Source organism: Macaca fascicularis, chromosome 1, assembly GCF_037993035.2.
Source record: "Macaca fascicularis isolate 582-1 chromosome 1, T2T-MFA8v1.1".
NCBI classification, from domain to species: domain Eukaryota; kingdom Metazoa; phylum Chordata; class Mammalia; order Primates; family Cercopithecidae; genus Macaca; species Macaca fascicularis.
Genome location: NC_088375.1, coordinates 65,321,169 through 65,336,503, shown reverse-complemented (window position 1 = coordinate 65,336,503; position 15,335 = coordinate 65,321,169). Strand labels below are relative to the sequence as shown.

Genomic DNA, 15,335 nt, shown 5'->3' with positions numbered 1-15,335 from the left:
CGCCAAGGCTGGAGTGCAATGGTGCGATCTCAGCTCACTGCAACCTCCACCTCCCAGATTCAAGAGATTCTCCTGCCTCAGCCTCCTGAGCAGCTGGGACTACAGGTGCCTGCCACCACACTTGGCTGATTTTTGCATTTTTAGTAGAGATGGGCTTCACCATGTTGACCAGGTTGGTCTTGAATTCCTGACTTCAAGTAATCCACCCACCCTAGCCTCCCAAAGTGCTGGGATTACAGCCACCACACCCGGCCTCATTTTGTTTTTTAATGCTTTCTAGTATACCACCAAAAATGAAATCATTTTCAATTGCACTGCCAACAGACATACACACAAGTATGAAGTATGTGAACAAATGAAGTGAAGAAGGGCTGCAATCCTATATGTGCGCCTCCTTCTGTCTATTTGTCTTAGGAATAAGGGATCCTGGAGACTCCTCTGGCTTTTGACCTCACTGAGGTTATTTCTCAAAGTGTTCTTTTTGATTTTCTAATCATGGGGGTTGGGATAGGAATGGTGAAGCAAGTTCAAATTTAAGTTGGCATTTTTTTTCTTCCATACTATTGTTCAGTGCTGTAGTACTGAACATTTTAAATATGAGTCGAAAGATAACTTTGTGTTCACTGATCAAGGGGAACAGATGGAAAAATATTTTAATTTATTAAACTTGTCCCTCAAAGTAGATTAAGCGACTGAACAAATAATAGTTTGAACACCTCTCATTCAGAATGTTTATGAGGAAGTAAAGCAGAGAGATGAAATCCATGCTACTTATTGTAAAGGAAGCTCTCATATCCATTTGAACAGATTGAAGCCTTTACATCCTACCCTATCTTTTTGGATCTCCCAGGGAAGAGAGAGTTGTGGATTCACAAAGTTAAGCCATGGTTCAGGAAAAGCCATGATCATTTCGTTGCCAGAAACCACATACAGCATGTGGGCAAACATGTCTAGACTTTTGGGAGTCTCCTCCCCAGAGCCCAAAGAGGGACAGTGAAGCCTGGGATATTAGTCCCATTTCCATTTTCCTTCTTAATCTATGTGCCTTGAACCAGGTGGATGGGTTAGGAAAAAATGAGAATAAAAAACAAATTTCGCAAATTATTTAGGTTAACACATTTTCTTTTTTTTTTTTTTTCTTTTTTTTTTTTTTTTTTTTTTTGAGACGGAGTTTCGCTCTTTTTGCCCAGGCTGGAGTGCAATAGCACGATCTCGGCTCACTGCAACCTCCACCTCCCAGGTTCAAGTGATTCTCCTGCCTCAGCCTCCCGAGTAGCTGGGATTACAGGCATGCACCACCATGTCTGGCTAATTTTGTATTTTTAGTAGAGACGGGGTTTCTCCATGTTGGTCAGGCTGGTCTTGAACTCCCGACCTCAGGTGATCCACCCGCCTCGGCATCCTAAAGTGCTGGGATTACAGGCATGAGCTGCTGCACCCAGCCGTTAGCATATTTTCAACCTTAAATAATGAGATCCAGAAAATATATTTAAGGATAGAGTTTATTTGAGCACAAAGCTTAAAGGTAGCCACATGGAAGACTCCAACTCCAAATGAATGGGGTCAGCATTCCAAAGTGGAGGATGTAAAGTATCACTGATATAGGCAGAGAGAGAGAAATTTTAGCAGGATTATATTTTCCATATGGGACCATGAGTAGTTATAGCACTTTGATTTGTTACAGATTGCTACGTTCCAAGGAAGATTACTTTATTGCTCCCGGAAAAGGGGTAGTGATCTGAGGGGAAGCCCATCCCCTTGGAAATATAGTAGGAACTTAAAAAAAACTTTTTATTTTGAGATAATCAGATTCACATGCAGGGTATAGTACAGAGAGGTACACTTTACTCAGTTTTCCCCTAATAATAACATTTTGCAAAACAATAGTGCAACATCAACATTAAGATATTGACATAGTTCTAATCCACACATTTTGTTCAAATTTCCTGTTTTACCTGTACTTATTTGTGTGCATGTATGTTTATGCACATGTGCCTGTGTATTTATGTCTATGCCGTTTTAAAAAATAGACTTTGTGTTTTAGCACAGTTTTTGATTCACAGCAATAATGAACAGAAGATACAGAGATTTCCTATGTACTCCCTGCCCCTACACATGGATAGCCTCGCCTATTATAAACATCCTTCACCAGGGTGGTACATATTTTTTGCAACTGATGAACTTACACTGACACATCATGGTCACCCCAAGTCCATAGTTTATATTAGGGTACACTCTTGGTATTGTACACTATACGACTTTGGATAAATTTATTATGACATGTGCCTACTGTTATGGCATCATACAGAGTAGTTTCACTACCCTCAAAATCCTCTGTGCTCTGCCTATTCATCCCTGCTTCTTCCCTAACCCCTAACAACCACTGATCTTTTCACTATCTCCATAGTTTTGCCTTTTCCAGAATGGCATATACTTGGAATCATATGTTATGTAACCTTTTCAGATTGGCTTCTTTCACTTAGTGGCAGTGAAAAAAGATTCACTAAAAGGTTCCTCTGTGTCTTTCCATGGCTTGATAGCTCATTTACTTTTTGGTATTGAATAATATTCTATTGTATGGATGTACCACAGTTTATCCATTCCCTTGCTAAATGACATCTTGATTGCTTCCAAGTTTTGGCAATTATGAATAAAGCTGTTATAAACATCTGTGTGCAGAATTTTTTTTTTTTTTTGGTGTGAACATGAGTTTTCAATTCCTTTGGATAAATACCAAAAAGGATAACTGCTGGATAATATTGTAAGAGTATGTTTAGTTTTATTTAAAAAACTGCCAAATTCTCTCTCCAAGTCATGGTACCATTTTGCATTCCTACCAGCAATGAATGAAAATTGTATCCCCCTCACCCCCAAAATATATTGATGTCTTAATCCGCAGTGCTTATTAATGTGATCTTATTTGGAAATGTGGTCTTTGGAGAGGCAATCCAGTTAAGATGAAGTTGTTAGTGTGGGCATTAATCCAATATGACTGGTGTCCTTATTAAAAGAGAGAACTTTGGACACAGACATACACAGACAGGAGAACAGCATGTGAGGACAGAGATCCAGAGGGAAGACAGCCATGTGAAGACAGAGACAGAAACTGGGGTTCTGCTGCCACACGCCAAGGAAGGCCTGGGGCTCCAGAAGCTGGAAGAAGCAAAGAAGGATTCATCCTTACAGGTTTTAGAGGGAGCATGGCTCTGCCAACACTTTGATTTTGTACTTTCAGTCTCCAGAACAGAACTCCAAAAACTTCATTGGTATTAAGCCACCCATTTTGGAGTACTCTGTTACAGCAGCCCTAGCAAACTACTTGTGCTATGAGCATTAAGATTTCTCTCACACAGCTACTCAATGGCCTTCCTTTTTTTCCAGCAATCTCTACTCTGGGTTAAGGCTGTTTGTGTGCTTTGACTATACTCTCCCCCATTTTCGTCCTTCTCACTCAATGAATGTCACACTTTTCATATTTGCACAGCCTTGGTTTCCAGCAAGGATACAGATGATTTTCCCCTGATCTTGTCATACCTTTTCTCATTTCAGTCAGGAGCTAAACACCTGTGTTGAAGCCTTTAAAGAGCAGATGGTAATAGCTTAGTTGTCCTTTCTGAGATGTGACTAGAAGGTAGTATGGCTGTACTAGAACTCTTGAACCAAGAGATGTTGCTGCCAACTCACCCTTCAGTACAAGAATAATTAATTTGGGATCCGAACTGGATGTCTTTGATCACATGCACCATGCCATTCACAGGATCTCTAGGATTACGACATGATTTACCTACAGGAAAGAAACAGAATTTTGGAGCCAAGTAGAGTAAACTGCAAATTTTTTTTAGTACATAAGGTCTCAACCTGCCTGTAGCTTATTGAACACATGCAGTTCTGATGTTTCCATAGATTTTCTTACCTTGAGGAAACTCACTAGACTACCTTGGGATCAGCTCCCTTTCATAAAAAACTTCCCTTTCAGATCTGTTTCATTCCCATATTATGCCTCCCAGAAAAATGTAAACTTTGTTATTATCTGTAATTCAATTCAACTGGTATAATCCAAAGATCTCAAAGCCCAAGATTATCACATCTTTGAGTTATTTAATCCACTTCTCTTTCTTGTCCCAAGTCATTCATTACTTAATTTTAGTCATGTAAATGGGAGACCCCCAGTGAATGGGGATTTCCCCTCAATCATGTCCTGTGATGGCTGTTTCTCATGAAATAAACTTGTAATGAAGGGTCCAGTAACTCAAAGCAGTAACAAGGTATGATCTACAAGAATAATTCTCTTACATATTTTGCACCTTGGCAAACTAATTGTCATATGCAACTCAGTCACAAAATTTGAACAAATTGAATCAGATCTTACAGATGTTTGACTGACAGAGGGGTTCCCACTCCAGAGTTACTTACGTATGCACTTGTCCTCAGCACTTGTCCAGACTGAGTTTTTTAGGCAGATGATAGGAAACGGTCTTCCATAATAACCAGGGCGACATTCATACTTCAGATGTGTCCCAATGGAAAACTCAGACTCATCAATTAGTTCGGTAGGCCTGGCAAATGGAAGCTGTTCCGGGGCATTGCATTGACCTGGAGATCAAGACCATAGCAGCATCAAAGTTAATGAAGAAATTACCATACTTTTTTTTTTTCTTTTTTGAGACAGAGACTGGCTCCATCACCCAGGCTGGAGTGCAGTGGCGCTATCTTGGCTCACTACAACCTCCACCTCGTGGGTTCAAGCAATTGTCCCTACCTCAGCTTCCTGAGTAGCTGGGATTACAGGTGCCCACCATCACACCTGGCTAATTTTTGTATATTTAGTAGAGACGGGGTTTTACCATGTTGGCCAGGCTGGTCTCGACTCCTGACCTCAGGTCATCTGCCCACCTTAGCCTGCCAATGTGTTGGGATTACAGGAATGAGCCACCGTGACCCTGTTGAAATTCCCATTCTACTTTCTTTCTCTCCAATATACTACATAGATGTGATCAAAAAAGAAAAAGAACACTTCAGTAATAGCCAAGGGGTGCAGGAGTGGTGGCTCATGCCTGTAATTCTAGCACTTTCAGAGGCTAAGGTGGGTGGATCACTTGAGGTCAGGAGTTTGAGACCTGGCTGGCCAACATGGTGAAACCCTGTCTCTCCCAAAATACAAAAAGTTAGCAGAGCATGATTGCATGTGCCTGTACACGTGCCTGTGCACAGCTACTCGGGAGGCTGAGGCAGGAGAATTGCTTGAACCCAGGAGTAGAGGTTGCAGTGAGCCAAGATTGTGCCACTGCACTCCAGCCTGGGTGACAGAGCAAGATCCCATCTTAATAATAATAATAATAATAGCAAAAGGACTGATTCCTTTAGAACAGTGGTCCCCATCCTTTTTAGCACCTGGGACTGGTTTTGTGGAAGACAATTTTTCCTGGAATGGAGGGTGCAGGGGAACGGTTTTGAGATGAAACGGTTCCACTTACATCATCAGGCATTAGATTCTCATAGGGAGCATGCAACCTAGATTCCTCGTACGCACAGTTCACAATAGAGGTTTTGCTCCTATGAGAATCTAATGCTGCCACTGATCTGACAGGAGGTGAAGCTCAGGCAGTAATACTTGGCTGCTCACCTCCTACTGTTCTGCCCAGTTCCTAACGGGCCACCGGACAGTACCGGTTCATGGCCCAGGGGCTGAGGAAACCTGCTTTAAAAGATGCCTCAGAAATAAGCTCCTTTTTAAAAAATCAACATACATCCATTCAAAAAGTCTCTGCTAGTTTGAAGGCAACTAAGCTATTTATATCATCTCTCACTAAAGGAGGAGCTGCATTTCACAGCTTCAAAATTTAGTTAATCAGTAAGTGCCTGTGCTGTGGCTTCATCTCTCCCATCATCATGCATAATTCTTTCTTGTAATGAGATCAGTCAGTGAATCCAATCTGTTAATATTTATTCAAATCTTCTAGATGCTTACTGATTTTGGGGGGACTACTTGGTTTACTAGATACTAAATGAGTTGTACTAAAATATTTTATTTATTGTACATTTGTCTATTTCTTTTTATAATGTTGTCCATCTATTATTTTATATATTTTGAGGTTATCAGGATTATAAAAAGTTAAATTGCTATGTTTTATGGTAGAGCAACCTTCTTTATTATAATAAAATATCTCTATCTCTAGAAATGAATCTTGCCTAAAATTCTACTTTGTTTACTTTATTTGTGGGACAAATAAAAAATAAATAATGAGTTGGGAGATCTACTCCCCAATATATAAGTGCTTACTTTGAATATAGAGTAGTCACCCACGTATCTGTGGGGGACATGTTCCAAGACATTAGCCAATACCTGAAACCTCAGATAGTACCAAACCTGATAGCTGTCAACTAGAACACATTTCTGTTCACATCTTCCACCCACAAATTTAATGCCTTTCCCCTCTTAACTAAGCACTTAGCATGCACTGTGGTTGTAACTTTTGCAGTTTGAAATGTGACCACAAAAGTAGCACAGATTTATTTTTCCTTCTTCACAATTTCATCGTTAGAAGATTCCTTCTTACCTTAGGTCTTAGCAACTTTAACATACAATGTTTTTCTTTCCTTATTAAGTGGACAACTTTCACCTTTTCACTTAAAGGAAGCACTTGCTACTAAACTGGACCCTAATGGTAATGAACTCCCCTATTAGGCTCAGCTAAAATTTTGAGAATCTATATGGAAAGATGTGGTAGGCTAAGTAAGGACCTCTCAAAGACATCCATGTTCTGATCCCTGAAGCCTGTGAATGTTACCTGTAATGGTAAAAGGGCTTTGCAGATGTGATTAAGAATCTTGAGATGTACAGATTATCCTGGGTTATCTAGGTGGGCCTTAAATGTAATCACAAGGGTCCTCATAAAAGGGAGGTAAGAGGGTGAAAGGAGACAGAAGAAAGATATTTAAAGACACTATGGTGCTGGTTTGGAAGGTAGAAGAAGGAGGCCATGAGCCAAAGGATGGAAGCAGACCCTGGAAACTGGAAAGAGCAAGAAAACCCCTTCTCCCCTGGAGCCTCCACAAGGAACACAGCCCTATGGATCTATTTTAGACGTCAGTCTCCAGAACTGGAAGAGAATACATTTCTGTCGTCTTAAGCCACTAAGTTTGTGGAAATTTGTTACAGCAGCAATAGAAAACTAATACAAAAAGAGAATGGTATATAGCGTTAAAAATGTTGGGTTCATAGATTGAACTTTGAACCCAATGTCTTCTACTTAATGGCTATGAGGTCTTAGGCAAACTGCTTAATCTTGCTGAGCCTCAGTTTCATCTTCATAAAGGGAGTAATATTTTCCTACCAGGTTTGTAGGAAGAATCAAAAGTAGTATATGCTCTCACATACACAGAAGCACTTCATAAGTTATACTTATGATTATTACCCTTAGAAAAGGCGGGGGACTTCTAAGAGTTAAATTTTATCATTCTGCTAAAGTGGGAGTGCTTGCTTTGCTTCCAAGAGTTTATTTTCTGCTCCTTTGCAGAGCTAGTTTAGAATGAGCCTATGTTGTTGGGAATGCACTGGATGACCTCAGTGATTGGGGACCTCAGCTCTCCTGAGTGAATGTGCCCCCGATTCAGCCTGGGACTTCTCTTCTGCATCTCATGAGCTCCATCATAGTGCCCACGGGATCCCGGACAGACAGGAGAATTGCTAAGGTTGCCTTTTCCCTGTTGACAACGGCTTTAGTCAGAATTGGAAGCCTAACTCTGTGCTTTCTACTGAAGCAAAGGATGATGCTCCAAGAAAGCTCATATTTCTCACTTATTTTTCCCAGACAGCCTGTATCCATCATCACACATTTGCTTTATTAAGCCAGCAGTTGTTAAACAAGGATGCCCTTGTCTATGTTTCCTGCTTCATCTCGTGCCACTTGGTCCCCTCACCAAGGTGTGGCCCTTTCCCCTTTTTCAGTTTCCCGAAGACACACATTTTCCCCCTGTCTATGACATTCCTTCTGTGTGACGCACTTTTATCTTTGCTCTGACTTTGATTCTTCCTCCAGGTGTCTGCTAAAATGGTACTTTCTTATCGAAGCCTTCCCTGGCCTGTCTATGTCCATACCACCCTGAACACACCCAATCTCATCTGAAGCCTTTCCTGACCCTCTTAGGGATTTGGCATTGTTTGTTATTACAATTTGTGCCTTTTATCTTTGTGGGCTTTTAGAAGGATCTATTTCTCTCAACAGATATTAGACATGAATAATTTAAAGGCAAGAGATGATGTGTTTTTTGTACCTCTAAATTAATACCTAGTCCTGGTGCTTAACACTTAATTATAAGCACTCAATGCATATTTGTTGCAAAGAACAACAAATGAAGAATTACTTATAAAACTTAAAAAAAGTCAAGAATTCAAGCTATGTCCCCCAAATCTCTGATTTAGTTGGTCTAGATTAGAGCCCAGGAGTCTACATTTTTAAAAATTTTCACAGCTGATTTTGATAGATAACAGCACTTTGAGAACCACTGTAAAAAGAAAACGAAAAAACAAAAACAAAAAAACAAAAAAAACTGAGTAAACCAGTTCCTGTTATTTTCAGTGTTATGCATTCACCTTTCCTCTAATTGATACATGGGATGAAATACAATTTCGATATTTGTCTTATCCATTGATGCTGGACAAAGGAAGAAATTCCAAGTGAAGCGCCTAGTGCCAAAAGCTGTATTAAGAGAGGGTAAATGTCACAGCAAAGCTTGCAACAAAAGGATAGAACAAGACCTAAAGTAACAAAACAAATTGAATGAACCATTCTTGGAAAGAAGTTCCTTCCCCTTACTTACATAATATTCTTACCTGCATAGTAGTATATGAATAGTGTAGGTAATTATAAAAAGTAAAGTTGTATAATAGCTCAAAAAAGGAATATATGAGCCTTCAACAAAGAAAGCTTGATATAATTTCCTTTCCCTCCTTTATTACCAATCCGTCAATTGCGGCTAGTTCCTATGATAAATATATTAATATAAACTCCATAAACTGAAGACCTACCATAATTTTAAAAAGTTTTTATAGCTTTATTAAGATATATTATATACAATTATTGATTAGTATTTAAAGTACACAATTCGATTACTTATATGTATGCATTGTGAAACCATCACCAAAATGAAGACAATAAACATTTCCATCATACACCCCACCCCCACAGAGTTCCCTCATGTCCTTCTGTAATCCATCCAAACATCCACTTCCTTCCCTAGGCAACCTCCAACGTGTTTTCTCTTACTACAGATTGATTTGACTTTCTAAAATTTCGTATAACCCAAATCACCTCGTTTATATCCTATCGTATAAAGGAAATCACTCAGGTGCTTTTCTCTTACTACAGATTGATTTGACTTTCTAAAATTTCATATAACCTGAATCACTTCGTTCATATCCTATTGTATAAGGGAAATCACTCGGTTTTTTTTAAAATGTTTTAGCCTTTACACAACATAATTAGAGATCCATCTAGATTGCTGCACATATAAAAATTGTTTCCTTTTGTTGCTGAGTGATATTCATTGTATAAATATATCTTAATTTAGTTTATCCATTCACTTGTTCAGGGACATTTGGATTGTTTCCACTTGTTGGTTATTACAAACAAAAGTGGTATGAAAATTCACATACAAGTCTTTGTGTGGACATATGATTTCATTGCTCTTGGGTAAAAAACTAAGAGTAAAATGCTGAGTAACATGACAGGGTGTGTGTCTAAGGTTTTAAGAAGCTGTTGAACTATTTTCTGAAGTTAATGTTATAATTTTACCTGCCAAATAGCAGTATATTATAATTCCAGTTGTCCACCTTATTGCCAGCACTTGGCTTAGTCAATCTTTTTAAAGTTAGCCATTCTAGTGGGTATATATTGTTATCTCCTTTTCGGTTTTGTCTTATATGACTCAGCCCACTTTCACATTCTCCTGATTCAGATCTTCCATTCAAAGCAAGTTGATTTATTCTGTGCTATACACACAATTAACACATAATCACTTTCATGTCTGTTGAAATATGAGCTGTCAACCCAAAGAACACTCCTGCTTTCCATTCTGCACACTTACCCTTTAAGGAATAGACTTGCACTTGCTTTGCTTAGGCACCTCTTTCAGTTTAAAAAAAAAAAAGCATGCACTTTCAAAATATATAAATTTATAAATTATATATGTACTCAAACATAAATTTTATGTCTCAATATAAATTTTTTGAAATGTAATACAGATAAAATAAATATTTTAAATGCCTTGTTAATCATTATGACTTAACACAATCATTATTTGACATCTAATGGGATAAAAAACAGCCACAGTGAGTTTCTCTGGTCACAGTAGTGAATGTAAAGCTGTATGTCAACTGTCTTCATGATACTTTCTAGATTTTTTGGTTTCATCAAGTTGTGATCAGCTGTGATTAGACTGACAGCATTTCTTCCTCTTAATGCCTCTGACAAAAAATGTGTATACATGTGTCTTTGCGGGGAGGGTGAGAGGGATTGTCAACTCTGCCATTTTCTTGTTTTCTGGAGTTGGTTTTATTACAGGGATCTTCACCCAGTATTTCTGTGTAGGACACTTTTGATGTTACCTGTCCAAATGTGAAGGTTATTTTAGATTAAAATAGATAATATAAATCATACATCCACTCATCTGAGCATATGTAAACCAAAATACATCACAGAGCACAGAAAGCAAGTTGGAAGTTCCCTTCTATCTTGCACCTTTACCTAGCAGGGATAACCAAACCAGATCCTACATGAGGACCAGATGAGGGCGCCAGAGTTCACCCTATGCTAAACACTGCCTGGTAAAGCTTAATTTGCGTACTATTTTATGGCTCAGAATGTGGTCTATCCCCATGAATGTGAGCCGGAGAATATGTGTTCTGCTGCTGTTGGATGAAGTCACCTATATATGTCAATTATATCCAAGTGGATTGATGGTGCTGTTGAGTTCAAGTATGTCCTTATGGATTTTCTGCCTGCTGAATCTGCCCATTTCTGATAAGAAGACTTCAGCACCTTTTCTGATATCAGAAAGATATCATAGAAGTCTCCAACTATGATAGCAAATCCATCTATTTCTCCTTGCAGTTCTATGGGTTTTGCCTCACATATTTTGTCTCTCTGTCAGGTGCATACATATGGGATATTATTATGTCTTCTTGGATAAGTGGCCCCTTTATCATTATATGATGCCCCTCTTTATCCCTAATAATTTTTCTTGGTCGGAAGTCTGCTGTGTTTGAAATTAACACAGTTACTCCTGCTTTCTATAACTAGCATTAGCATGGTATATCTTTATCCATTTACTTTTAATATATGTCGTCTATATTTAAAATGGTCTTGTTGTACACAATATATTGTTGGGTCTTGTTTCTTGATCCACTCTGATGATCTCTGTTTCAAATGGTGCATTTAGATCATTGGCACTCAAAATTATTGTTGATATGGTTGGTTTAGTGTTTGTTACTGGTTTCTATTTGTTGCCTTTGTTCTCTTGTTCTGTGTTTCTACTTTTTGTCTTCCATTCTTTTCCTGCCCTTTATTGTTTTATTGGTTTCCTTCCTTCCTCCTTCCCTCCCTCCCTCCTTTCTTTCTCCTTCCTTCCTTCCTTCCTTCCTTCCTTCCTTCCTTCCTTCCTTCCTTCCTTCCTTCCTTCCTTCCTCCGTTCTTTCTCTTTTGATATGGAGTTGCACTCTGTCACCCAGGCTGGAGTGCAATGGCATGATCTCCGCTCACTGCAACCCCTGCCTCCCAGGTTCAAGCGATTCTCAAGCCTCATGCCTCAGCCTCCTGAGTAGCTGGGACTACAGGCACCCGCCATCATGCCTCGGTAATTTTTGTATTTTTGTAGAGACAGGGTTTCACTATGTTGGCCAGGCTGGTCTCGAACTCCTGACCTCAGATGGTCCACCCACCTCAACCTCCCAAAGTGCTGGGATTACAGGCATGAACCACCGTTCCCAGCCCTCTTTATTGTTTTAACTGAGCATTTTATATGATGAAATTTTCTCTTCCTTATTCACATATAATTATCATTCTTTTTTTCACTTTTTTCAGTGGTTGTCCTACATTTGCAATATCTATTTGCAGCTAATCTAAGTCCTCTTTCAAATAGCCCTATACCACTTCACGGGTACTGTGAGTTAATCATAATAACAAAACAATCCTAGTTCCTCTGCTATGTTTTGTATAGAAATAAATATCCCCATAAACTGTCCTATGCAAACTGTTTCTGGATTCACTCTTTAAGTGCTAGTAAATCCATACACCTTTCACTCACACTTTCCTGATCGTAGGAGCTAAGACTTCTCCCTTTTCAGTGATCCTGCAGTCTTGCATGACTTCTTAGTCATGATTTTTCAGATATGCATGGGGGTTTTCAGATTACAAAACACTGTCACATGCATTACACCATCTGATTTTCAAAATACCTCTTTCAGAGATCAGGATGTCAGTTATGCTCATTTTATACATGTGGACACTCAGTGATGTGACTTAACTTACTGGGTCCAAGACCCCAGCTGGTAAGTAGCAGAAGCTGGAAAAAGCCGAACACTGGCTTCCTAATAAGTAGATTTCATAAAACTCCACCACCTACTTCTACATGCATATACCTTGGGTGCATAGCTCTTATACTTCTTTAAAATTCTAAAGGACCGTGCACACTGGAAACATCCATCAGCATTTTAAAATTTAAATTATGTCAGCAAGAAAATTTCCAGGTAGTATAGTTTAGGCTGTTTCACATTTGGAGGTTATTGTGATAACCTCAGTAATTTTTTTTATTTTTGCAATTAATAGTGTCTGGGATTGTTTATAACAGTAACTTAATCAACATAGGCAAACTAAAACAACATTCTAGTAAGAAGAGGGTCAGTACTCACAAGGATGACACAAATTCTTAAGCACTGACAACAGATTGCTTAACTTACTGGGCATGCTTCTCTCCTAAAAATAAAATTGTAAGTTTTATCATATCTCTTCACCTGACAGGTTACTTTCTGGTGCCTAAGGAGATCAAATAGTAATAACAACTCTTGCGGGAACTTGGTTTTAATTTATTTTATTTTTTACTCTTTTAGAGAAGAAGGAACACTCAAATAAAGAATGCAAAATGTCTAGTAGCAGAGAAGGGCGAACCTGGAGTTGTCAGAAGAGGCTGGACAGGAACAACCAAGACTGTCACTTCAATTGAGATGTTGCCAGTGAGTCTAGGCAAACAAGAAGACTTCTGGGGAGCCCAAAAATAATAATAGAAGGGTTCTAATTGAAGATGTTTACCTATGTGAAGTTAAGAAAAAGGAAGAGATGTGGCCTCAAAATTTCCATAGTAGTTATAATAATAGGGTTTATTTTGCACTAAACACATCCCTAAAATGCGAACTGTAAACATATCTACTGTTCCTTCTACCTGCAGCGGTTACACTGCATGTTCTGGGGCTGCCCTTACTCCTCTAATCCCCAAGTGCCTGGCATGCATCTGTCTTAAAATATACTATCAATCAAGTGCAAGGGTGATGATAGCGGTGGTGGCTTGGGGTGGGGAACGAGGACAGTTCTATGTGGGGCAGTTGTCAGGTAATACCTGCATCCCTAGGACTGCTTGTCTAAACACCATTGGGAGCAAAGTGCAGAGGCAATGGTTGAGGGGATAGAAATGGACTCGGGGACAGGCCCTGTGTTAGACACTCGACAGGCTTTATGCCACTGAGGCAGCACCTCCACAATGCACAGATATCAATGTCCCCATTTTACAGAAGAGCAAACAGACTTAGGTGTGCTAAGCTGCCTCATAGTTAAGTTTCTAGGACCAGAACTCAGGTTTGTCGGATCCCCAAGTCCCCTTTCGCTAGGATCAACGCCACGCTCCGCTATAGCCAGCCTAGACTGTGAATACACAAATGCAAGGAATTTCATGCGACACCCGCTCAGCATCTGCGCCTTCCTCTGCGCTGGTCACGACTTAAGCCCCATGCACATGGGGACTCCACGCTTACCCAGAAGCAGCGAGGGTCTCCAGTGAGCAGAAGAATCCCAGACCCGCCGCCCTGCCGGTTTGCGCGCTCAGCCCACCCATCGCACTGCCTTCGGACCCGGGCGTCCAGAGGAGCGCAGCCCAGCGAGGCACGCGAGTTCCCTGCGGGGCCCCGGGTGCCTCGTCCGCCCAGGCGCCTCCCCACGCCCGCCCGCGTCTCACCCCAGGCCACCGGCAGCGCGAGCAGCACCACAACCGCCAGCAGGGATCCTCCGCAGCAGAAGGGGAGACGGGGCGCCGGCGGCCCAACAGGCTCCGGGCTTCTTGGAGAAGAGGCCCCCATTCTCCCCAAGCACATCTACAAACCAGATTTGTTCTCGAAGAAAGCTGAAATAAGAGGAAAAGAGCAGTACAAAGAGGAGGGACCAATCCTTGTGCTCCGCGCCCAGGGTATGGGGAGGGCTGCGGGGTTCCGGGACAAAATGCTTTTCACCACAGCTTCCTCTTCATGGGCGAGGCCATGTTTACTCCCCATTTGCATTGTTTCTAACGGGTTTCTCTGGCAGAGCCCACGTTGCGGACCCAGGTGCAGCAGCAGAGCTTGACAATGCTTGGGCTTCCGATGGATCCCGCGTGCGAGGCTCTGCGCTTACAGACACAGGTGGTGGATGACGGCAGCTCGCCTCCAAACAGCCTGCTTGACTATTCCTCTTTGCAAGAATGTGTGTGGGAAGGTCAGCTAATGAAATGCCTGGTCTCTGTGTTGAAGCGCAATTGCAGGCCATGTGTACAGTGTACAGAGAATGTGAAGAACCAATTTCCTTATCGTGAATTGAGATGTCAGGCCATCGTAAGATTTTTAAAAAGGGAGGGACGATCGGATATACATTTTTAAAATGTAAATGTGTGTATAGTATGGAAGGTAGATTAGAATAGGGCAATAATGGAGAGGGGAGACCAGTCAGGGAGCTTTTGCTGACATCCAAGTGAGGTTTGATGGCGGCCCTGACTGGGTGGATAAAGTGGATAATTAACAAAGATTTTGGAGATGAAATGAACAGTTGCTTGTGTACTGGATATTGGTTACTTCCTTTCTTAAGGTTGGTGGTGAGAAGAAAGCAATCAAGAGTTAGCCCCAGGATTAGAAATGGATGGTGGTGCTACTTATTGAAATAAGAAATATGGATGTAGGAGTGACAGATTTAGGGTGACGGTTAAGTATTCAAGGATGAATTTATTCCTCCTATCTATCTGTGATCCTGTGCCCTTTAACCAATCTGTCTCTATCTCCCATTGTCTCTCCCTTCCCCAGCCTCTGGTAACCAGTACTCTACTCT

General features: G+C 40.5%; 1 protein-coding gene across 4 annotated transcripts in view; it reads right to left on the bottom strand.

Moving 5' to 3' along the window:
• Positions 1 to 14,452, bottom strand: part of CR1 (complement C3b/C4b receptor 1 (Knops blood group)) — a 133,167-nt gene extending 118,715 nt beyond the window's left edge. For all 4 annotated transcript variants that reach the window (XM_065532037.2, XM_065532049.2, XM_065532042.2 and 1 more), the window contains exons 1-3: positions 14,221 to 14,452; positions 4,414 to 4,593; positions 3,685 to 3,784 (exon numbers count right to left, since the gene is read on the bottom strand). In XM_065532037.2, the coding sequence (XP_065388109.1) occupies positions 3,685 to 3,784; positions 4,414 to 4,593; positions 14,221 to 14,356 (416 nt within the window). In that variant the 5' untranslated portion in view covers positions 14,357 to 14,452. The remainder of the gene's footprint in view (positions 1 to 3,684; positions 3,785 to 4,413; positions 4,594 to 14,220) is intronic.
• Between the last annotated feature and the right edge of the window lie 883 nt (positions 14,453 to 15,335).